This window comes from Ambystoma mexicanum, chromosome 9, assembly GCF_040938575.1.
Source record: "Ambystoma mexicanum isolate Mex_15411 chromosome 9, UKY_AmexF1_1, whole genome shotgun sequence".
Lineage (NCBI taxonomy): Eukaryota > Metazoa > Chordata > Amphibia > Caudata > Ambystomatidae > Ambystoma > Ambystoma mexicanum.
The window spans coordinates 183,016,865-183,042,319 of NC_090931.1; the positions used below are offsets into that span (position 1 = coordinate 183,016,865).

The 25,455-nt window shown below is 52.3% G+C and overlaps 1 protein-coding gene across 5 annotated transcripts in view; it reads right to left on the reverse strand.

The window, feature by feature from the left end:
- Positions 1–25,455, reverse strand: part of KMT2A (lysine methyltransferase 2A) — a 2,049,111-nt gene that overhangs the window by 480,487 nt on the left and 1,543,169 nt on the right. For all 5 annotated transcript variants that reach the window (XM_069614436.1, XM_069614434.1, XM_069614435.1 and 2 more), the window contains exon 26: positions 16,061–16,186. In XM_069614436.1, coding sequence (XP_069470537.1) covers positions 16,061–16,186 — 126 coding nt within the window. The remainder of the gene's footprint in view (positions 1–16,060; positions 16,187–25,455) is intronic.

A 25,455-nucleotide genomic window follows, 5' to 3' on the forward strand; every position in this document is an offset into this window, starting at 1 on the left:
AAAGTGAAACAGTTTTTTTCTTTTACTGAGGATTCTCAGCCTGACGACGGGGATTATTCACGAGCATGTGAATCCATGCCAGACCCCATGCTGGAGAAGAGTGAATGATTCAATTGCATGGCTCATGTCTAGGCTCCTCCAGAATGGTTGTTATGCTGTTATGGAGTTGAGTGCCAGTGACAGAAAAGACTATGAGCTAGTTAATATGGCATTAATAGCCAGATTTGGGAAAACTCCTTCCCAGAGCCTTAAGAGTTTTAGGATCCTCAAAAAGACCGATGGTACCCCTTGGGCTACCTGGGTATGTGAATGTTTGAAGAACTTAGATGGTTGGGTTAAGGGTTACAGAGTGAACTCCTTTGAAGGAATGAGAAACCTTTTTTTCCTTGAAACTATTTTTGATGCCTGCTCTCCTGAGCCGAGACAGCACTTGGCTGACTCTAAGAAACGTGATCCTAAGAAACTAGCACAAGCAGCTGACTCATGGGTAGCCAACAGGGCCACTCAAAAGGATTCTGGGGCTACTCACAAGAAGCAGGAGGGCAAGCAGCACAAACATCAGAATAAAGACGTTTCTAATTCCAACCCCACAGAAGAGGGCCACAACCATTAAAAGGGTAGACTCTATGGGAAACCTGGTAGGCCTAGTGAACCATCTGGTGCACAACCAGAAAGAGGTCTACAGACACCCCCCTTCTTAAGAGCATTTGGTAAATACTTTGTATGTGGGTCTGTAGATAATGTGAAAGGGGATCCCAGATGCAAGGGTAAGCCATCAGGGGTCCACACTGCCTCCTTAACCTTCATCCCTGAGGGAGAAGTATAAATGGCTAGTGCACACTTTCACCTACTGGCTGTAGAACCCTTTGGAGCTCAAGCCAGTGTATCTTTAGTGTCCTTGGGTCTGTGTGAAAACCAGAATATGGATGTGTATAGCTCCATCCCAGATAACAACAAAGAGTATTATATGGACAGTGTTCTTGTAAATGGTCAGGAGACTCCTGCCATGAGAGACGCTGGGGCCAGCAGAACAGTAGTGGATGAAAGTGTTTTTCAAATCTGAGAATGTAGCTAAGGCACTCAAAGGTCCCACTAGATTTGCTGGAGGACCTGTCCAAATGGTTCCAATCCTGCCAGCTCTCATTCAGTGCAACAATATGACAGTAAGGAGGCCTGTCATTGTGCAGAATGAGGTGCATGGGAGAGTCTTGTTAGGGAATGAGGTCTCCCAGTAGGAAGAAACAGGAACAACTCAGATTAGCTAGAGAGGCAACCGTAAGAGACCACTCTGAGCCTATGGGACCCTCTACAGAGGACCCCACGGTACGTCCTTAGGTTAGTAAGGTGACCATTAACAAAGGCAACCCAAAAACTAGAATATTAGGGATATGGGAGCCCAAACCATGCTCCATCATTGCCAATCCAATTGTAAAGTCTTTGACCCACCCTGCTTCTGAGGAAAGGGTGGATAGACAAATTGGACCCCTATCTAGGCCTGTGAGAACTGGTAATTCTAAAAACTGGTGAACAACCAGGAAAGACCAGTCTAAGGCTAAAAACCTGAAGACTGTTGGATCTTCTGCTGAAGACTCCAGTGTAAATCCTAGTGTCATGAGGGAAACTTCTAAACCAGGTAAAATGAGATCTCAGAGGAAGTGGAAGCATGTACCTTGCTTGACCACAACCCCTCCAACTAAGATACCAGAGACACAGCCTGCAAGTTAGGAGAGGTGGCAAGGAATCATGGAGACCCTTCTAGGTCTAAGGGATTTCTATTTAAGAACCCATGTGAAAAGCCCATTGTAAGTTTAGAAGTCGTCACAACTTCTGAGGGACTGTTCAATCAGATCCCCTATACCTTAAACAAGAGAGATGTCCCCAACAGTATGTGTAGGTCATATAGCTTACAGATGAAAACTAATGTTAAAAAGTGCCATTACAAATGTTACAAAAGATTGCTGGTGGACTCAGAAAACAGTTTAACCGACTTGCAACATGGGATCCATCCTGATGAGGATTAGATCCTCCTGTCCCTTAGTCTGGGTGGCGAGTGTTAGGGAGAATTTTCATTTCTGTGCTAATTCCCTTCAACCGTAGACACCCCTAGCTCTTTTGCTGGACTTAGGACTTTATAATTTTAACTCCTGAGTGAGACCTTCTTCTCACTACCTTCTGTGTTTTTCCCTGATTTGGATTTCGTGTTTTCACTGTTTTTGGAGTCTGACAAACTCCATAGGCATCTGCTTTTGTTAAGGTGACACAGAGCACCTTCAGTGCATTGTCACTGAGAAGTCCTTTGGATTTATCTTAAGGTTTAAATACCTTTTCTTGAGGGGCGTGGCTTCGAGTCATGGCGGTCGGTTTGGCTCTGTGAGAGCTCCCGGCTGGCGCCACGGTACCAGCCACAAAGCCCGGTGAAATCTGAGTTTTGGAAATGCTGAGAAGCATCGCTGTGCGGAGCAAAGGCTGGTGCACGTCCTGGAAGTCTCCAGAGGCGAAACCGTGGGGGCTAACGGCTGTTCCTCCGGGCTCTGAAGCACGCAGATCCCTCCTGCAGATCGAGAGGAAAATGGCAGACTCCACCTAATCCCGGCGCGGCAGTTGGAGGTGCGGCCCGATCTGAGCCCGTGTCACGGGTTGGGTGCTGCGGGACCTGCCCCCGATGCAACGGACCATCAGCAGCCGCCAGCGGAGCAGTGAACCGAACGGGGCTCCCCTGGCAAGCGGCGCCTTCTTCTTTCCCTGCGCCTGGCAGCTTCCCCTCCCCCCCGCTGCACGAACCTCCAGAGCGCCGATTCCCGGCGCGCTTCTGCGGGGCTGGGGCCTTGTCCGGCGGGTCCGACTCCTGGAGCTTTCATCCCCCCCGCCGGAGAGCGGATCTAGGCCTCAGCCAGGAGCGACTCACTGGGTGCCTGATCTCGACTCCATGCCGGGGCTCCTGGATGCTTCTGGGCGGGAGCTGCTGGGGTCGCGGTGGGCCATCGGGATCGACTGCGGAGAGGAGCCCGGCTCCTGCCTGGGGTGAGTGCCCCCCCCTCGGGGGTGCGGCGACGGTGGGAGACCTGAGCCATCCGGACCGGAGCAGCCCGGTTGCGTCCCGGCCCAGGCCGCAGAGGCTTTGCTGGGGACGCTTCGCGCCCTTGGACGGAGAGCGGAGCCCGACCTCAACTTCAACCTCGGAGGTGGGGCCTCCTCGGGAGCGACACTCCAGGATCCTGCGCCCGACCCTCCCCGGAGCTCCTGGACGTTCCGTGGGGGCTGTTGCGACACCTGCCCGAGGCGCGAATACCCCCCCTCCGGTACACAGCCGCAGAGGGGGTCCTGATCCACCCAGACCGGAGCATCCCATCGACACCATGGCCCTCCCCCCTCGACATCACTAGCTGACCCCCCTGGATCCTGGGGGGTCCCCCTTCACGAACAGCGCCTGTGGCAGCCTGGCACCACCCCCATTCCTGAACATTTCGGCCTGGAAATCTCACAAGCCTCCACTCCCTCTCCGACCCCCTGGACGGAAGCCAGACAGGTGAATAGGACCGTGCCCAATACAGACTTGGCGGCTGGCGCCCCTGGGGCCCCACTCTACATCCAGACCTTCTGCTGCGTCACTGGGGGATCCCTGCCACGGCCCCCCCACCTCGCAGGGGGTGAACAGAGCCAAGCACAGCACTGAGGGGGAGCCTGTCTGGGGGCTCCCCACGCCTGGGTCACCCACGGGGCCCCCTCCAGAGGCTGGTCCGGCTCCTGCACTTCACCATCTGAGCCCAGGGCTGTGAGCCTCTACCAAGTTTTGTCCAGGCCTTTAAGCGGGATCCGACTCCCCTGGACGCTCTGCAGCTTTATTTGACTAGTTGGGGGTCAGGGGCTTGAGGCCGCCTCCAAGAAATTCTCCCTACAGCAAGATTCCAGGGTGCGATCTATACCTCCCAAGCTAACTGGCCCTCCACCTCGAGGCACAAAGCAGAGCAAAAAATTCTCCTTCCCTCTGGGCGCGGGGTCCCCCTGCATAGTTATGTCCAGAGCTAACAAAACAATGAAGCAAACGGACATCGCCACGTTGCTAAACATGCCTGCAGAGGGGGGGGGGGGAACAAGAAGAATGAGCGGAGTGAGGGGGGGAATGGGAAATGCCCCGCCCGAGTGCCAAGCAACCATGGCCTCCCAGTCTGTCACAAAAGCTGATTTGCATGATCTCTTATCAGCCCTAACCAGGGAATTCCAAAAGGGGACGGAAGAAGTAAAAACCCAAATTGCTCAAATGAACAAGAGAGTGGGGGAGATTGAGTCAAGAACTGAGGAAATTGAAACAACGCTCTGCGAACCGAACTTTGAGATCGGAGAGGGAGCTGATAGAATTAGGGCCCTGGAGTGCAGATGTGAGGCACTCTAAGCCAAGCAAGAAGATGCTGAAAACCGCTCTAGGCGGAACAATATCAGGATTCGAGGCATTCCACCAGCGATCCCGGAGAAAGACCTCCCATCTTACGTAGCCGATCTCCTCCGCCACATCATCACCCTTCCAGATGACACCCCCCTAGAGCTTGACAGGGTGCACAGAACCAGATCTAGACAGATTCCTAATGGCTCAGCTGAGGTGCTGGTCAGAGTCCACTTCTACAAGCTAAAGGAGGAGATAATGCAAGAAGCCAGGGCCATGGAACACATCCACTTCCGGGACTCGGAGATATCCCTTTTCCAAAACTTGGCAGCAGCGACACTAGCAAAACGAAGAGCTCTCTAACCCATGGCTGACTGGCTACGTGAACTCAACATAACCTACCTCTGGGGCTTCCCCTCTGGCCTCGCCTTCATATGGGAGGGGAAAACTCGACAAATCCCTTCCCCGCAAGAAGTGGAACTGTTTATGAACCCGGAGGCAGGAGGGGAGGCCCCCGGTAGCTCGAACCACTCACCCGAGGGAACTCACAGAGAGTCTCTCCCGCTCATGGTCCCGAGTGGAGGGTCGGCGCAGGATGCGCGGCCCACCCTCCAAGGATAAGAACAGCAACAACCGCTGAAGCCGCTCCCCTCTTCTACCACCAATAACTCTGCCTCGGCGGATGGTACGCATCGAATGAGGGGTTTCAAGCCTGCCTGGGCACTTGGCGGAAACGACTATCTATACTCCATCCCGCACTGTTATATTTTCACCGACAATGTACGAGGCCCTAGGGTCTCCCATCTAGCTGGTAGCTACGGCCCAGCCGACAGCGCCGTTGGTAGAAGGCTGGTCTGGATACCGATACCTGTTTCTGTTTTAGGTTTTGTTCTAGTTTCTTTTGTTTGTTCACCATGGTCAGAGGGAAGAGGGGAGCTAGATCTAAGAAGATAACTGAAGGAAGGGGTGAACCAGGGGTCAGGAAGCTAGCTGCAGGGGGGTTTCTCCCCCCATACGAGTCCTCCGCAACATGCACAGCCCTGCCCACAGGGGAAGGGGAGTCTTTAACTCTCCACTCAGTCAGAAGCAGGGGAAACCCACTAACTGTCTCACCGACGAATGGCCCTGCCGGATAGAGAGCTTTCGGTGTTAACCTGGAACGTCCAGGGCCTGAATGCCCCTCGGAAGAGGAAGTCTGTAGAGCACAGGCTTTCCCAGCTGGCACCTGATATTATATGCCTACAGGAGACACCTCCTCAGGAAAGACGAGCGCCGCATCGCCTTCCAACACTACACAAAATGCTTCTTCGCCTCTGCGGGCCTCAAAAAAGAGGGGTGGCCATCTTGATAAGCCGAGACGTCCCTTTAACGAATATCACGATCAAAAGAGATCCAGAGGGGCAGTATATTCTCCTGAAAGGCCGACTAGTTGAGCTTCCCATCACCATTGCAGCTATATACTGCCCAACACAGTGCAAAGCCTATTCCTGCGTAACCTCCTTCCCGTACTTCCAACCTTCACTGAAGGTCAGCTGCTCATAGGGGGCGATATCAACCTGACCCCAGACCCGAACCTGGATAAGACAATCCCTCCATCCAAGGAGGACTTCGGCAAAGCTCTCGCCATGGCAGAATTCCTGAGGGAAACCGACTCCATAGATGTTTGGAGATGGCCCAACACGGGGGCTAGGGATTACACTTTCTTCTCCCATGCCCATCTGGGGCATTCAAGGATCGATCTGCTGCTTCTCTCCAGTTCTCTCATCCCCTGCGTTGAAACCATCCATATAGGGCACAGAGCCCTTTCGGACCACGCTCCGGTTGTAATGAAATTGAGGGTACAGAGCTTTCCCGAGCCGATCCAGCGACAATGGAAACTTCAAGACCAGATCTTGGCAGACATAGCGACCAGAACGGAAATGGCTGAAGCCCTCAAGAACTACTTTAAGGAAAACACCACCAAAGACACAATCGATTTCCACGATCTGGGATGCCATGAAACCGGTGATCAGGGGCACGGCTAACGATTGCACCGCCAAGCTCCGACGTCTGCACAAACTACAGCAGGACAAACTCGAATCGGAGGTGTCCAAGGCGGAACGTATCCTGAAACAGGGTCAGAACAGGAAAGCAAAACGATCTCTAGAAATGCACCTAGCAGATAAGGCGGCCAGAGCACTAACATACACCAAACAATTCTACTATGTGCATAGCAACAAAGCAAACCGCCTCCTGGTCCACAAATTGAAAAAGCTGCATTCGCAGAACACCATCCAATGTCTCCAGGACGCTCAGGGAACGCCACGCTACGCTGACAGAGAGAAAATAGACATTATGACGGCACACCATAGAGCAATCATGTCAGGCTCCCCCAGGGCAGCAGACACACATTCGAAATACCTAGCTAGGATACAGCCATGCGACCCACACCCCCAACTGCCAGCCCTAGAAGCCCCCATCTCGATAGAAGTAGTGAGTGAGGTCATAGCAAAATTGAAAAACTCAACGCCTGGTCCGGATGGGCTCACAGCCCCACTTTATAAAAAGTTCTCATACATACTCACCCCTGTTAGGCAGAAACCTGTGCAGTTCCTTTTGGGAACACTGCAAAAGATTTAAGACTACAGGTGTCCGCAGTAAACCCACTTGGTAGCAGTCTGTACCACCCAGATTTACCTGGTAGCTGTGGCTGAGCAGTCAGACTTCCCTCAAGAAGAGTTAGGCAGTATGCAAAGTATACACAATAAGCACTCAGACACAATAGCACAAGCAAACACTGACCAGAGCTTTGGTATTAAGGTATATAATTATTTATTTAAAAAAAAAACCTGATTGAAACACTCCAGCACTATAATTGTAAATCACTCTCAACACAGTTACTATTATTATATATACATCCCTTATTCCTTATCAGACAAGTCTTAGTTACCACCACTTATTTCCAGACAGAGGTGAGCGCTTAACTATAGATGGCACTCCAATAAGTTAACGAAAAAGGGAGGGAAAAAGGCAGAATGTAGGAAAATACACCACACTAATACTTAGGAACTCTTAAGCAAGGCAGGAAAGTCAAAAGTTACTTGTGAGCCAAAGTCCATAGGCCGGGCCCACTCTTGGAGAGAGCAGAGCACAAATGCACCCAAGATCACACAATGACAACAGGCTTAAAAAGTCTTGCAAGGAGTTCAGAAAGGTTTTAGTTAGGCTCAGAAAAGTTTAGCCAGGGTGTCCCAGGCTAACCAAGGTTCGAAAGCCGGGGGCTAAATCTACCCCGTACAGTATGTTGCAAGGGATGCCAGGCGGAACACGGTACCTTATGTGGAAAGGATCCTCCAGCGGGGGCAGTTGTTCCTGGCAGCGGGTGCAAGTCGTGGCGTCGTCCAGAGGAAGAGAAGATCTCGAAGTGGAGGAAAGATGAAGGTCGTTGCACTGCCAGGGAAGAAACCAGCCGTGGAGTTTTCCGGTTAAAGGTACTACCCTTTGATTTGCGGTAGTGGTAAAACGTGGTATCCCGGTTGCCGGGGAGCTTGGCACAGGCAAGGCGGCCACGAGATGCTCCAGGAAGCGAAAAAGGAAGCAGACTGGTTATCCCCACCAGTCGAAGGAAGAAGACTCTCCGGGCTGGAGATCTCTGTTGTTGGGAAAAGTGGTGAGACGGTTCAGCAGGGCTCCACCGGTGGTGTCGTCGTAGCAGGTTGGCTCAGCTTCTCCCTCGTCGGATTCTTAGGTCCTGTGGCGACTTCTGAAGTTCCAGTCCCCAAAGTCCTGCTTTTATGCAGCATACCCCCATTCACTCAGCCTTGCTGTCAATTAAACATGCTAAGTGGTGAGCCGGCCGGCTCACCACTTGGGCCAATCACACAAGAGTGCGACTTGAGTTACCAAGGTAACTCAGTCCAGGTTGCCTAAACCCCCTCCCACACCTCCTGTGGTACCCATACAGAGTGGCACCACTTTTGGAGGCTTCTGTGGAGAAGCCCGCCAAAAAGTGGAACAAAGGGTTCAACTTGGTTTGGAGTCACAGAAGCGAACACAAACACCATTTTAGAACCGAGTTCTGGCAAAAATTACCAACCGGAGAATTAATATTAAATAAATAAACCGGCGGTATGTTCGAGGTTATAGGAATTAAATAATTAAAGTTGTTAGCCTCGAACAATGGGAAAATCCCATAGGAAAATATTCGCGGTCGAATATAAAAAGTAGTTTCCACTGCCACCAGCCAAAACTCGATCAGGGGGGACGGAGACGTGCCCCCTCAACTAACAGACCCCGGGGCAATCGAATTGCCCCGACCAGTACGTCCACAATATGATGGTTTGAACTGGTTTCTGTTAATAATTTGGGACTAGTAAAGCCAATGGTGACTTTACATGCCCTGGGAGACAGTCGTCAGTCCCAGGGTATGGAGTCTATAGTGGGGGGGGGGGGTCACTATGACACCCCTGTGTTACTGCACTGAGGGTGCTGTTTAACACATCACAAAAACACATGGAGTAAAAGACCCCATAGCCCATTAAACACATCTAGAGTCAAAGAAACACACTCAAATCATGCCCAAGAGTGAGGGTAAAAGAGTCTCACTCTTGGCAGGAGAAAAAAATAAACCCCACAAAATCCAGCAAAGCTGCTGGGGGACTCACTAGGTTAGGAAATTCAGCCTAAACAGAGAATCCTCCCTAACAGCCCCCCAGCTGGCGGCCCTCTTCAACTCGTTCCTCTCATCAGAGACAACCACCCCCTCAATGGAAGAGTCGCTAACAGTGCTGCTCTTGAAACCTGGCAGGGACCGGAGCCTCTGTGCTTCTACAGACCCATCACGCTCATGAATTATGACGTCAAAATCTTCGCCAAAATCCTAGCGAACAGGCTGGTGTAACGCTCACCTGACTCCCACGGGGGCGCTGGCCTGGTTCGCGCTGCTGTGACCTCGTCTAAGGTGATGCGCAGGGTTCGGAAGACGGACTGGACCGGACCCCAGATCTGGCTTGTCTGACTCGCAGAAGTATCCTTCTGTAGGTGAGAATAGGGGGTTAACTGTCTGCGGGGTAATGCAATCGGCCTCCCACTTACCCCTCTCACCCTCCTCAAAACCCTTCTGTGCTTCCCCGTAGCGTCTCACCTTAGGGTCTGGAAGGACGAGCTCTCCATCCTGCTTCTGATGCAGGGGTGCGTTGGTATCCAGTTGCGTCACTGGATTTTCGGATGGGTGAGAACCAAACTTGCTTGGCTTCCAGGTAAGTTTTTCTATAAGTGGTTCCCCTTGTGTCCATGCATTAATGTTCTAATGCTAATGTCTTTTTCCCCATACGGGCCGGGGTCCGAAAATGCCTGGATGCGGCGCGGACCCGAAATGAAAAGGGAATGACCCAACAGGTAAGTCTTGACATGGAGTTTTAGCTTCCCTTTTCCCTTCTTTCTCTCACCTTTGTTCTTGTCTTTTTCTCCCTAGGCGCGGGGGCGCGACTGCGAATCCGGATGGTCGCTGCTGAACATGGAGGCGCCCTGTAAAGGTGAGTAGAATGCGGCGCTGCAGCGATCGATGCGATGTGCTTTTAAAAATAAATGTCTTCCTTTTCAGGATTGTCGGCGAAATGTCTCTGGGCTGCAGATTTAGCAGGTGAGGCCTTTTCCTTCTTCTGTTCTCTTGTTCCCTTCCTTTGCAGGTGATTCAGGATGCTGGCAGGTGTGGCAGAAGTCAAGATGCAGAAGCAGACACGGTGAGCGTCCAGCTGCTAGATGCAGAACAACGCGAAGCACGTGTGGCTGATCGGGTGTGGTTTAAATAGCCTTGGAAGAAGTTCCTAGAATGTGTCCTTCCTCCAATCAGGTATGTATCCTTCCCCAACCACGCCCGAGTGGTAAATGAGTCCCACAGGTAAAGTAGTTCCTTTCAGGCCTCAAGGAGGCCGGGGTTCTGCAGCATGGTCTGCATCAGGGAAGTGACCCAAACACTTTCATAATGAGCCTGGCGCCTATGGCGCCAGGACTGACGTTTTCTATGAGCCTGGCGCCTATGGCGCCAGGACGCTGTCCAAAGGGCCCCTTATAAGGGGTTGCTGGGACCTTCCCCGGGGACTTTATGTCCGCTTTCGGGGACGCAGGGCCTGAACCGGCTCCCCGGGAGCGGGCATCGTGACAGCTGGCCCCCTTACTCCCGGACATCATACACCCGGACCAAACCGGATTCATCCCCGGCCGTCGCACTCACGACAATATAAGAAGAACCATAAACGTCATCCAATCAGCCAGCACGATGGGTCAGGAGTTGATGGTGCTCTCGCTCGACGCTCATAAAGCTTTTGACTTGCTAGACTGGGGCTACATACAGAAAACATTAAGGCACTATGGCTTCGGCCCCAAGTTCATAAAATGGACACTAGCTAACTACCAGCACCCATCCACCAGGCTGAGAATTAACGGAACCAGATCCGACACAATTCACATTTCAAGAGGCACAAGGCAATGCTGTCCCCTCTCCCCACTGATCTTTGCCCTCTCCATGGAGCCGTTCGCAAGCAGAGTACGGCAAAACGCAGCAATCCAAGGCCTGATAATCAAAACCCAAGTATACAAAGCTGCCTTATATGCCGACGATGTACTCTTAACATTAAGCAAGCCCAAGGAATCCATGAAAGCTCTGTGGACGGAACTGAAAGAATTTGGGGAGGCATTAGGGTTCAAGGTCAACCTTCCTAAGTCATCGGCGCTGGGCATCAACCTACCTCGATCCCTGACCACGGACATGACAAACGAGTATCTCATACCCTGGGCGGAGAAGCACCTATCATACCCAGGGGTCCAGCTACCAGGCACACCCAGCAGACTATATAAAGCTAACTTTCCCCCGCTGTTCAAAGAATTCAAGAGCGATCTATGACGCTGGTAGAAACAGGAAATCTCCTGGTTCGGAAGAATAACGGCTCTGAAAATGAACCTCATTCCAAGATTGCTTTACCACTAGTCAGCCCTACCAACGGCTATTCCGAGGCAAGCGGTACAGAAACTACAAAGGGGCATCATGAGATGCATCTGGGAAGGAAAACAACTTTGGATCCCAAGGAAACTCATGCTGCGGAGTCGGGCGGTGGGAGGATTGGGAGCACCCGACGTTGCCAGATATATCCCGGCAGCCCAGCTCTCGCATGCATTCGCCTGGCCACCTGTCACACCAAAACCCTGCTGGCTGGAGCTGGAGGAGGCATGGAGTCCAGTCCCGATATGTGATAGACTCACTACCACATATAAAACGCTCCGTCGACCGGGCGGACAGGGGGCCTCTCTCAGTAACCGAAAACACAGTGGCGAACTGGAAGAAGGCGGCGCGGCTATGGAAAGTCTGCAGCACAACAGGCCCACTCACCCCGATCTGGATGAATCCTGAATTTTCGCCGGGCATCAACCACAAGGACTACTTGAGGTGGAGAGAGGGAGGGCTGGAGAGAGTGCAAGACTTTTTTGAGGAGGGAAATCCTCTGGACTTCGAGGCCTGCAAGGCGAAATTCAAGGTTCCCGAAAGCGAGAGGTTCAGATACACCCAACTTCGGCATTGGCTCTCAAACAGGAGCATGAGAAACCTGGGAAGCAGAGACTTTACAGCCCTGGAGCAGACCCTCACATCGCCTCCCCCCAAGGGTAAGATCTCCACCCTCTACAAGATCCTAGACAGAACTGACCCGACCCACAATTGAGCCGGAGGAATGGGACCAGATCTGGACTAGAGCAAATAGAAGCTCGAAATGTGTATCCAATAAGGAGGGGGCATTCAAGGTATGCTACAGGTGGTATCGAACCCCAGAATCTCTCAATAAATGCAACCCGGCGATCCACCGACGTGCTGGAGAGGCTGCCCGAGCATAGGCACACTTTACCATCTGCTCTGGACATGCCCCAAGTCAATGCAATTTTGGAAAGCAGTGTTAGATCACATCAACACGATCACGGGTTTATCAATCCCATGGGACCCAGGTATCGTACTGCCCGGAGCAAGCGGCGAAGGCCAATTCCCTTGATCAGGACACAAAGCAGAACTTTGCTCCCACCTGCTGACAAGTGCCAAGATTTCAGTGGCAAGACTTTGGAAAAACCCAGAGGGCCCGTCGGTCCAAATGTGGTGGACCAAACGTTGGGACATAATAGCGGCGGAAAAAATCACTGCTCTCAGATTTGGGAACAGAGACAAATTCCTCCATACTTGGTCTCCCTTCCTGGACTACGGACAAACATTCCCAGGCCTGGCCCGACAGCCTCCCTCTCTACGTTGGATGGACAAATATGACTGAACCAAAAGACGGAAGAGTAGCCGGGGAGACCCACCTGGGAAGGTCAGCCCCTGCTAGCAAAATCACAGTCGAAACATCGAAAGCCTTGAACTAAGTGATGCCTTCTCCCCTCCCACCAGCAGGATCCTGAAGCATCATCTACCTCCAGGAGACCTGATTCCGACGAGAGGCCTCGAGAGGCTCACCCCCACCGAACTCTGGCCCCCCATGCAGTCACACCTTCTTCGCTGACCTACTGTTATTGTTTATGTTTTCTGTTGTTTCTTTGATTTGTATTCTCAAGCGAGACTTTACCGATTGACACACCCTCATTGCACATGCCATAATGTATAACTTGCTTGTTTAAAACCAATAAAAACATGTTGGGAAAAAAAAGTGCAGGATGTACAGCTATTATCTGCATGCAAATATTGTAGAATAACCATCTGCTCACTTTCAAGAAGAAAACTACTTTGCAATAAAATATGAATATTTTTAAATACCTTTTCTTGGGTGAACTACCGTTCCCAAGTATAGTAGGGTGAAATTGACTTTACTTACCTTTTCTCTTTGTAGGTCTAGAACACCCCCTCTTATGTGGAGTGCTGTGGGGTTACTTTCTCATGTAACATTTTTAGTTACCCTGACTACTTTAAATGGCTGGTGGCAGTGGTTTAATTTTTGCTATCATTGTGCTTTTCTACCGCAGGCTGAACCCACAGCTGCAGTACAGCACCCATGGTTGTCAATTTTGTCAAAATGGCCCCTATCTTTTTTTTGCCATTTCCTGTTTGTGAAGTCTTTCTCAGCTTTTACTCTGTGCGTTGAGACAGGTTTGAGCTCTTGGTGTGTTTTGCATTCGGCAGGCTTCAGCCCTGAAGCCTGCCCCTGACTCCAGTGTGCCTGGAAGGATGTGAGGGAGGGTCTTGAAACTCCCGTCCTTTGTCTCTAGGTGTGCCTGATCGGCCGACTGGCTGTCCTAAAAGGACAGCCACCCTGCTGTGTGATTGACAGCCTAGGCTGTGCATGAAGGGGAAAACTTGCTTAAAAAGCTAAGGGTTTGGGACTATAGTCGGAGTCGACCACTGGAAGAAACATCCGAAGAAACCGTGAAGAGAAGCCCGCTGCAACCTACTGGACCTTCAATTGCCCGGTGACGACTTGCTGCTGTGCTGACCTCCTTTTTCACCTCAACAGAGAAGATCCGACGGAACGACTTCTCCTCTTGGGTTAGTGAAACCAACTAACCCGGAGACAAACTCCACTTTGGCACAATTCCAGACTTTCTGTGCCTCTCTGTTGCCGCAGAAGCCCAATGCCAGGGGTCGAGTGCCCATAGTAGAGTATGTCTGCCGCAGAACGAATCCGTCCAAAAGCTCCAGGAGCCTCCTAAGGACACTCCAGAAGCAGGAATTCCTGATCACGAGTCCCCTCACCAGAGGACCGAGGGAGCAAGGAAAGTACAACAGGAGATTTGTTCTGCATCAGTGCTGTTTGCAAAGCGCTGAAACCGCGAAGTGCAGCTGAGTCGGAAAGAGCACGTAGCTGCCGACGATCTTCCAGAGTACTGCCGTCGGAGCCCTCCAGACGTCCTCCCTCTTGTCCCCATGACTGAGGCTCAGGAACCAGAGTCTGCCCAACTGGACCACTCTTCTTCTAACCAGAGGTACTGTGTGGGCTTGGGGCTACTTACCTTCTTGCCTTAAGTCGTGCTGTCTCACTTGAGATTTGCACTTGCTTAACTTTCGGAGTTGATTTCAACTCCCCTTTGCACAGGCCTAACAGATTGGGTGTCTTCAGTGATTTTCTTTTGAACAATCTGACTTTGTGAAAGACTTTGATCCAGGAAGTGCATCGGAACTATTTACTTTGTCCGAATAACTGTGGCTGTCCTGGCTCCCTAAAGGCACTCTTCTAAATCCATTGACTTTGGCATTGCTTGTCCCGCCATAGGCTGCAACTTGTTGAATACTGTTACTGCTGGGAAAGGCTTTCCTGGACTTCACTGCAGGATTCAGTTGTCCTCACCCTTTTAAAAATCTGTTCTAACCTGTTTATTTTCCTTAACCCTTTCTTTCTGCAACCCAGAGTCTACAAAGTATATTGGTGTGATACATAAATGCAAATACTATCCTTGTAATTGAAGTTGCATCAGTGTGTAGAAAAAGTGTATTGTGCATATCCAAAGATTATTCACCAGCTGTATTGATTCTGTAAAGTATTTCCAAAAGCTTACTTGAATTGTTACAACAAATAGCCTTTTTAAAGAATTATTATTTAAAACTGATGTTAAATAAATAACTGAAACCTTGAGTGTGTTTACTTGGCTACTTGTATTTACGGATTTCATTTGTACAGCTCACATTTACCCCTCTTGAGATAGGCCTGGCTGCTCAGTCACACTACCAACTTGTGTAGTAAAGACCTCTATCAAAAAGGTGGGTTACCTAATAGCAGGCAGATAAGTCTTGTGTAGTCTCACACAGCGTGACTGCACCAACTCTTACCTAACACTAAGCATTTTCCTTCTCAAGCCCTCCGCTCATCCACAACCAACTCTCTGAGGGTCAGACGCTTCTCCAGGTAGAGAGTGGGGGGTAGATCTCTGCCCTTGGATTGGCCCTCCCTCTGAACAGCCTCACTGCCTCTCTCAAACTTGAGCATGACCACCTAAAGTTCCGGAAGCAACTCAAGACCTTCCTTTTCGTTTCTACTTTCTCTTTTGCCCCTGCTGACGTACCTGTTTGCTGCGCTAACTGGTTACCTGGCCACCCTCTGAACGTCAATGGGCACGAGGCTGTTCCACGACCAGTAGCCCCCTGCACTGCCTCCGGGCCTCCCAGGCACTAAGGGACTGTATCTGCAACCCTACAGTCCCCCCTGCCTCCATGCACTTACTTTAGCCGGCCACCCCGGCAGCACTTAATTCTTGAGCTTGCCTATTGCACTCTCCCCTTCCATCCCCCTGGCACTCCTCCTCTCCCTTCCCCGTTGCACGATCTGAATGACACAAGGCCTAGTAAGTTTGTTTTGTCCTCCCATTTCTTGTCACGCCTAGAAATACTTGTGTAAAGGCACGTTATAACTGACTTATCATATCAAGTAACTCCTCTGAAACCTGTGGAATTAAACCTCTGGGTAAATGTAAGGACTGGAAGTGTTGCCATAGTGACCCAAAGGCATAACTACTTACATTAAGCATGAGAGAGACTGAAAGATATATGGCAAGGCCATCCTTGTTTTGGCTATTTTCCTTTCAGAGATCCTACAGTTTACCTAAAAGTTGGTCCATCCCTGTACACAACTTAGAAACCTTGGTCTGAGCATTCTTCTTGATACCAGGTACCCCCTACATGACAGAATATAAACAAGAGGGATCATGTAGATGTTGTGAGTACACTGCAACCATTTACACTCATACCTGCAGAAGGCAAAGGCCGAGATCCGGGAAATCTTTGCTTTGGGCGGAAGTTTCCCAATCGGTTCCTGTTGCCATATGTTCTCAAAGAAGACCATGCACTGGAAGTCTGAGAGGGGAGTGCACCATCTAGCAAGAGAAGACAGAACAAAACAATCAGCTCCTTTCCATGGTGTTTATGGCGATTCTGCAAATAAAACAGTAAACAGTTACTCATATTTTATTTGAAAATTGTCCTTTAAGTAGTAAACTGAACATTTAAAATAGAAGGACAAGTTACTTACCTGTAACTGTTGTTCTCCAGCATGGGTCTGGCATGGATTCACATGCTCATGAATATTCCCCGTCGTCAGGCTGGGAATCCTCGGTAAAGAAAAAACCAGTATCAGTTTCGTTTCTGATCTGTCTTTCGTAGTAATAACCAATCACTGGTCTCTGCGTCATACTGACCACAGCCAATGACTGCCCTCTACCTAAGCACCGCCTCTGGCAGCCATCTTCAGATTTGGAAGCACGTGAAGTGGCAGTATGACCAAGTGAAGAGCCGCAGAGGGGTAGGCGGGAGGGTTCGCATGTGAATCCATGCCAGACCCATGCTGGAGAACAACAGTTACAGGTAAGTAACTTGTTCCTTCTCCAGCATGGGGTCTGGCATGGATTCACATGCTCATGAATAAAGAATACATAGCAGTACACACATGCACAACCACGGGAGGTGGCAAAGGCTCAACATTAAGCATCACATCAACTCAACATTAAGCATCTTACCTCCTCACCAGGCTCACCTCAGGCGAACAGGTTGCGCAGCACTGCTTGGCCGACCCTGGACTCCTCCCTGGAATCCCGGTCGACGCAGTAGAATTTCGTGAAGGTGTGCGTCGACCTCCACGTAGCAGCCCTGCATATGTCCAGCAGGGGCACACCAGATAGGAACGCCGTGGTAGCTGCGATCGCTCTGGTGGAATGGGCTCTCGGACGGCCAGGCAGCGGTCGGTTTGCCAACCGGTGACAGCACATGATACAGCCGGAGAGCCATCTGGAGATGGAAGCCTTCGAGAGAGCCTTCCCCTGATTGACAGGTCCAAAGTTCACAAAGAGTTGTGACGTCTTCCGAAAACCCTTCGTGCGGTCCACGTAGAACTTCAGCGCTCTAGCTACATCCAGCGAGTGCAAAGTCCTCTCAGCCGGCGACGAAGGCGACGGGAAGAACACAGGTAACACCAAGGGTTCGTTGAGATGGAAGTCCGACGGTACCTTGGGCATGAAGGAGGGGTGCGTCCTGAGCACTACCCTCGTGTCGTGGAAAGTCAAGTACGGGGCCTTGCAGGAAAGGGCCTGGATCTCTCCCACTCGTCGTGCGGAGGTGATGGCCACAAGAAAAGCTGTTTTCCACGATAGAAACTTCAACGGGGCCGAGTGCAGAGGCTCGAACGGAGGTCCCATGAGCCTGGTCAGCACCACGTTGAGCTCCCACGCCGGGGCCGGAGCCTTCACCGGCGGGAACGATCTGAACAGTCCCTTCATGAACTCTTTCACCAGACGATGAGACCACAAGGACGTCCGCCCCGTGGTTCTGGTGTATCGGGAGATCGCAGCAAGATGAATCTTGATGGACGCGTGTGCCAGACCAGCTTTGGCCAGCGTCAGCAGGTACGGCAGTACTTGGGGAGCCGTAATCCGTAGAGGGTTAATCTTCTGTGCGTGGCACCAGACAGAGAACCTCTTCCATTTGTGTCCGTAGCTTTTAAGAGTCGAGGACGCCCTGGCCTTTGCAAGAACCTCTCTGCAATCGGCCGGTATGTCGTATCCTCCAAACTCTAGCGCTGCAGGAGCCAGGCCTGCAAGTTCAGTGACTTCGGGTCGTGGTGGAGGATGGCGCCTCCTTCCCTGGAGAGTAGATCCGCGTCCGCCGGCAGCTTGATCGGCGGGGACGCTGACAAGTCCAGAAGGTCCGGGAACCATATCTGCCTCGGCCACGCAGGTGCGACGAGGATCATCCTGCACCGTGACCTCTTGAGCTGGTTGACGAGCCGGATTAGCAGAGGCAAGGGAGGGAACGCGTAGAGGAACAGGCCCTCCCAGGGGAACGAGAAAGCATCGCCCATGCTCCTCGTCTGGGGAAACCTGCTGGCGAACCTCCGGCACTTGGTGTTCGTCGCCGTCGCGAACAGGTCGATCTGGGGTGTGCCCCACCGTCGGAAGAGGCGATCCACCAGATCCTGCCGTAGTTCCCACTCGTGGCACGAGCGCAGCTCCCTGCTGAGTGAGTCGGCGATGGTGTTTTTTATCCCTGCCAGATGAAACGGCACCAGAAAAATCCCTTGGGCGACGGCCCAATGCCACAGGTCCTGCGCCTCCTTGGACAGCGCTGGGGACCTGGTTCCGCCCTGTTTCCTGATGTAAAACATGGTGGTGGTGTTGTCGGTGAAGATCCTCACCACCTTGCCCTTGAGGGACGGAAGGAAGGACCTGAGGGCCCAAAACACTGCACGGAGCTCCAGGACGTTGATATGCAGGGACTTCTCCGTCGGGAGCCAGAGTCCCCTTGCGTGCAGATTTTCGGTGTGCGCTCCCCACCCTTCCAGGGAGGCATCCGTGGTCACAGTCTCCTGGTGGGCTGGGGTCTGGAAGTCCATGCCCGCCGTCAGATGCGCGCGGGTGCCCCACCACCGTATCGCTCGTCGGAAACTCTCGTCGAGCTTGATCCTTTCCTCGAAGCTGCCCGTCGTCTGGATCCAGCGCGCATCCAGGAATTCTTGCAACGGGCGCATCCGGAGCCTGCACATGGGGATGAGGTAGATGCAGGAAGACATCATCCCGAGGAGGGACTTGATGGACCTCACTTTGGCCGCGTCGGCCACCAACATCCGTTGCACCTTGCCCAAGATGGTCCTGGTCCTCTCCTCCGACGGGGAGGCCAGAAGGGACACTGTGTCGAGCCTCGCTCCCAGAAACAGTGCGACTTGCGCGGGCACCAGGTGGGATTTGGCGTAGTTCACGGAGAATCCCAGGTCCGTGAGGAGTTGGACGGTCCTTGCCGTGTGGACCACGGCGAGCTCCCTCGTCTTGGCGCGGATGAGCCAGTCGTCCAGGTAGGGGTAGACGTGAATCCCCTCGCGGCGCAGCTGCGCCGCCACCGGTGCGAGGCACTTGGTGAATACCCTGGGTGCCGACCGTAGTCCGAAGGGAAGGGCTTTGAACTGGTAATGACGCCCTTGGACCACGAATCTGAGGAATTTGCGGTGCCCCTTTAGGATGGGAATGTGGAAGTAGGCATCCTCCAAATCCAACGGCGATAGGAAGTCTCCTTCCTCCAGCTGACCCAGGACGTGCTGGAGGGTGACCATCCGGAACTTCTGCGCCTTGATGAACTTGTTCAGACGTCGCAGGTCTAGGATGGGGCGCCATCCTCCCGTCTTCTTCTTCACGAGGAAGTATCTCGAGTAGACTCCGGAGCCCCGAAGCCTCTTTGGGACGAGTTCGATGGCGCCCTTTCTGAGCATCGCCTTTACCTCCAGGAGAAGTTGAGGGACGTGAAGTTCTTTCCTGGCCACGGGGGGGACGCGCGGGCACCTTCTTTGAAACTCGAGCGCGTGGCCCCGGGCCAGGGCGTCCAGCACCCAACGGTCGGTGGAGATGGACTCCCACACGCTGACGAATCCCGCCAGCCGGCCTCCCACCGGGGTGCTTCGGTGGGGGCCCGACCCCACGGCCGGTTCAATCCTGCTTGGACGCGGCCTTGCCGCCTTGACCTCCTTGGCGACGACGGCGGGGTCCGCTAGACTTGCCTCGTCCTCTGTAGGCCTCTTGCGACGACGAGCGGGCCGCTTGACGGTAGGAAGCGAAACCGCCGCCGGAACCTTTGGAGGCGCCCTTGCCTCCGCCGCTCCGAAAGGGGGTCCGTCGTTGCAGGACTCCAAGGGCCCGGGCCGTCTCAGTATCCGCCTTGATGGCCTGAAGGGAATCGTCCACTGTCTTCCCAAACAGGTTGTTCCCGTCGAAGGGCATGTCCAGGACTCTGGTCTGGACGTCCTGCCGGAAGTCCGTAGCTTTGAGCCATCCACGACGTCGAAGGCAAACGCTGTTGCCCAGCTGACGTAACCCAGTGTCGGCGATGTCCGTCGCCACGGTGATGGCGTGGTCCCAGGCCACCTCACCTTCCTGCAGGATCTCAAGGGCCTCCGCCCTCTTGTCGTCCGGCAGAAAATCCAGCAGGGGAGCTATCTTGTACCAGAGCTCCCTGTCGTAGCGGGCCACGATAGCCAAGGCGTTGGCCGCTTTAATCGTCGTCGCTGCCGACGAGATGACTCTACGTCCCATAGCATCCAATTTCTTTCCCTCGCCGTCCGGCGGGGAAGTCGATGTGGAGGCCGCACCCCCCCCCCGCTTTCTTCCTGGCTGCCGCGGAGACGACGGAGTCCGGGGTAGGCTGCGCCCGGAGTTATAGGGGGGCCGTGTCCGGGACCCGGTACTTTTTCTCGTACCGGTCTCTTCTAGCTGGCGTCGTGGAAGGGTTCTTGAGGAGGGAAAGGCCCTCATCCCAAATGTCGTCCAACAGAGGCACTGCGAGGACCGTCTTCCTCTTGGCCTCGCGCCGCTGATAAAGGAAGCCTTCCTTTTTCTTCTCCTCAGGGCAGAGTTGGAAAAGCTCGGAAGCCCTGGAGATCATGGAGTGGAAAGATCCGATCTCGTCGGGCGGAGAGGCCCTGGTGGGAGGCGACGACGGAAAATCCTCGTCGTATGCCTCGTCGTCCGTACCCGTCGCTGCCGTGTCAGTCCCCGTATCATCCCCTCGGGTGGACGGGGAGGAGGGCTGGAAGGGGCGCGACGGTTGAAAAGGAGGTGGTGGATGGATCCTTCTTTTCTTGGTAGGGGGAACACCAGAAGGTCCCGGTTCTGGATCCCCCGACGGGAGAGGTTCCTCCGTCGGTAACGGTAGCCTCGTCCTTATCTCGGAGCATAAGGACTGTATGGCCAACAAAATGGCCGCCGAGTTGTCTTGCGGCGCTGGCAGAGGGGAATCCGACGGGCGAGCAGGGGCCCCGTCGGTATCCTCGACGATGTCGTCGTCGTCACCTGCGTCGGGGTCCATTCCGACGGGCTGGCCTTCTTCCACGCCTAGGCCGTGGCTTAAGACCTCGATCAGCTCCTCTTCTGAGGTTGAGGCCGACTCTACGACGACGCCCTGCCCCCCCTTCTTCTTCCCCACGGAGGGTTTCACGGGGGTCCTATCGATGGGCACAAAGGAAGACTCCCTCCGAGGAGGCAGGGAGATTCTGGGCCCTGAGGTCGCCACCACTGGTGCAGCCACCACAGGCTGAGCCAGGGCCGCCGCGACCGTTTCGATAGAGGGCTTGGTCGGATGGATCAAGGCCTTCACCACCTTAGGTGCGCTCACCGCCTTATCCTTGAGGGAGGGGGCACTGCCACGCTCCTCCTCTGCCTTAGAGCTCGACCGGGGCCTCTCCAGGAGCTTCGCCGGGTGCTCGGCCTTTCTCTTACCCGACCCAGAGCTTTGGCTCGTGGTTGATGGTGCCGGGGAGGGTGCGCCCTGCCTGGCGCCCGTAGAGCCCGACCGTTCGGCGCTCCCGGTGCCAGCGGACTCGCGGTGCTTGGCCTTATGTTGGGCCCCCGTCGCCGGGGCGCCCTCAAAGGTCTTAGAAGACCGCTCGGATTTCTTCTTCTTCTCGCCAGACGGGCTCTTACCCTCCAGCCAGTTGGCGAGACGTTGATGGCGGTCCTTCATGGTCCGTTCCGACATGTTGCCGCAAAACGCACAGTCCTTCTCCACGTGCGTCTTGTCCTCATGAAGGCAGTAAAGGCAGAAAGAGTGTTCGTCCTCCTTGAAGACGTTCTGCAGCTGGCATCCAGGGCAGACCCTGAACAGCTTTCCGGGCGTCGAGCTTCCCTTCTCCTGGGCCATCTCCGAGACCGGGCCTGAGAAGCTTCTGGAGTCCTCCGAAGTGTAGCTCGACGAAATCTTCACCCTTGAGGGGCACAGATGAATCCGACACGGGTCCCCGTTGATCGGATGTAGGATCGGTGGAGCTTGAGGCTCTTTTGACCGAAAGAATCGAAGTTTTTTGTGAAAAGCGCGAAAAAATAGCACTAACGCTCGAGAGCAATAGCACGAGGATCCCAACACATGAACGTGCGGTAAAAATCTGAAGATGGCTGCCAGAGGCGGTGCTTAGGTAGAGGGCAGTCATTGGCTGTGGTCAGTATGACGCAGAGACCAGTGATTGGTTATTACTACGAAAGACAGATCAGAAACGAAACTGATACTGGTTTTTTCTTTACCGAGGATTCCCAGCCTGACGATGGGGAATATTCATGAGCATGTGAATCCATGCCAGACCCCATGCTGGAGAAGTACAAGGTTTTGATTAGCTAAAGTTACTCACTCTTTCATACAGGTTGGAAGCCGTCCCTAATGGGATGGGAATGTGACACTGTGCAACAGAATTTAGGAACAGTCTCTGGCACAAGACCTCAAGGAATGTATTACTGACATAATGCGTTCTACCTCAGAGACCGACTCCCCTGATGCCTTAATTAAACAGTACGAGTGCTTCTCCCAACTTTTAGACAAACTCACTCATCTTAAATCTAGGTTGTTCGGGATAATCCCAATCATCAGAACTGGTTCTCAGTAGAACTTGGCTCCTTAAAAATCAAAAAGAGAAAGGCAGAGAGGTGTGGGTTTAAGCACCCCTCGACTGACAATAAGAACTCCTGGAAGTCTCTCGAATTCCTTATCTTTGATATTTCCTAATATCCAGCTTGCTGCTTTGGAATTTTTTTCCCAGTAGAGGGCGCTGTGCGTCGATGCCTCGTTGAGTTTATGTCCCTTAGAGGTCTCGTCCTGACGTCAACGTCATCACTGGAATATGTAGCGCACGCAGTGCCCGTTGCTCAGTTCCATTTTGAAGAGCGAAGCACTGTCTCGAGTTAGACGGTAACTCCCCTTGACAGAGCGCAGACTGTAACCACAAGGGAAGTTTTACTGCGGGGTTCGTTGGGAGGGGCGATAAGGAATATGTGGGAGGAACATCCAGTCGAAAGAATGTTACCATGGGTAAGTAACTTGTTCTTCGAATGGATTGTGTCCTCCCACGTATTCCTTATCTTTGATACACTCCCAAAGCAGTTACCTTATTCGGAGGGAGTAAAATTGAAGTGATCAAGAATGCACAGCGTCGTACTGCCTTTACTAGTGAAGGAATCTAGGCTGTAGTATTTCGTAAAGGTGTGTGCAGACGACCATGTGGCAGCTTCACAAATATTCTTTATAGGAACTCCCCTATGCAAAGCAGACGAAGTTGCGAAAACACCTGGTGGAGTGAGCCCTTAGATGTTCTGGGGGTTCTTTACCAGCCAGTTTGTAACACACTGAAATTGCTGAAATAATCCATCTAGAGATGGTTTGTTTGGAAATGGCTAGACCCTGTTTACGACCTGTATAGCCCACAAACAACTGATCATTCTGTCTCAGTCTTGCTAATCTGGTAATGTAGAAACTCAGTGCACACTTAGGGTCGAGTCTGTGAAGCCTTTATTCCTCTTTTCCCAGGTGAGGTGGAGGATAAAAGGATCGTAAGGTTATTTTATGAGTGATGTGAAATTCAGAAACAACCTTAGGGAGAAATGTAGGCTTCACTTTCAATATCATCCTGTCCTTGTGAAAAACAGTATGAGAAGGCTTGCAGAATAAAGCCTGTAGCTCACTCACCCTTCGGGCAGATGTTATTGCCACTAAGAAAACTGTTTTCAAGGTGAGAAGTCGTAATGGGCAAGAGTGAAGAGGCTCAAAAGGAGCACCCATTAGATAGTGTAAAACCAAATTAAGATCCCATAGTGGGACTTGGAAAGGAGTCGGAGGATAAACATTAGTTAATCCTTTTAAGAATTGGATTACAAGAGGAATTTTAAAATAAGAGACTTCCTCTGCAGTGTGCTTGAAGATAGATAGTGCTGCTAGATATCCTTTGATTTTTCGTGGCAGACTGTGCTCTGCCTGCTCAGAGTGTCCGCCGTTGTGTTGTTCTTCCGGCTAGGTGAACTGCTGATAGAGAGATTCCTTCTTGTAATACCCAGAACCAGAGCGGCATTGCCTCTCTGCACAGTGGTAGTGACCCTACACATCCTCTGTTGTTGAGGTAGTACATGGCCACTGTATTGTCCGTCATGATCAGGACATTCTTTCCCCGATGGAGACCAACGACCGCTGATGGTCAAGTCGTTGGTATGGGCTCCCCACCCCGTGAGTGAGGCGTTCTGTTACTACTGTTATCTCTGGCCATGGTTGCCAAGGTTCTCCTTTCAAGATGTTTTCCCGACAGGCCCACCACTGAAGATCCAGTGAGAGACTTTCTGGGATTTGTAGGAGATCTGACATCCTTCCTGAGAATTGTGACCACTGAGTCCTGAGAGCCCAATGGAGAGATCTCATTCTCAGGCGAGCCTCTGGCACCAGAAAAATGCAGGATGCCTTGAGACCGAGCAACCTCAGAAAATCGAAGGCAGGAAGATATTGGGCATTGTGGAATTTTGTCACCCTCTGCAGAATGTTTTCAGCCCTCAGCTCTGGTGGCAAGGCCTTTCCCAGGGAAGCATCCAGGATAACTCTGATGAATTGGAGTCTTTGTGAAGGTATCATTTGGGACTTCTTGAAGTTTAGGGAGCATCCCAGCTTGTGGAGGGAGTGGCAAGTATAGCTGAGGTGATCCAGGGCTTGTTCTGGCGAAGCCAACCTGGAGGCAGACAGGCTGAGCAGGTTGGGAGCGGACAATTACGAGTAGCAGCTAAACAACCTAGTCATTCAGGAGATCTTACACAGGTGGGTCATCCCCACGTGGATCTCTTTGCCACCTGGCACAACAAGAAGTGCCCTCAGTTCACCTCCTGCCAGGGACAGGGCCCCGGCTCCCTGGGCGACGCATTTCGGCTTCATTTAGACGTCACGTACAGGGTTCTGTGATAGTAGGACCTGTTGGATACAATCACAAAACAGTCCTACGTGTGCCTTTGGGACATGTGTAATTGTCCAAAGACTATACAGTATATCAATACTGTGATTTCAATGAATAGATTGAAATTTGTACCTTCTCTGCACGATTTATGTTGTTATTATACAGGTGGTCTACTCTCTGCTGATATATTACGGCAGAGTGCAAGTGTAGATGGCTGAAAGGAGTGCCGGGTAGTATATTTCTTCAGACTTCCTAGTCTGCAAAAACCAAGACCAGCGTTGTTTCAAAATGACATACTTAAAAAGGGTTTGGCAGCTTTTATAGGCACCTGAATGCGCATCGCGGCAAAGGACAGATGCACTTGGACCCTATGTGCGCAGCCTTGCAAAAAACCCTGGCTGCTGAGGGGAAGCTCAAATAAAATGG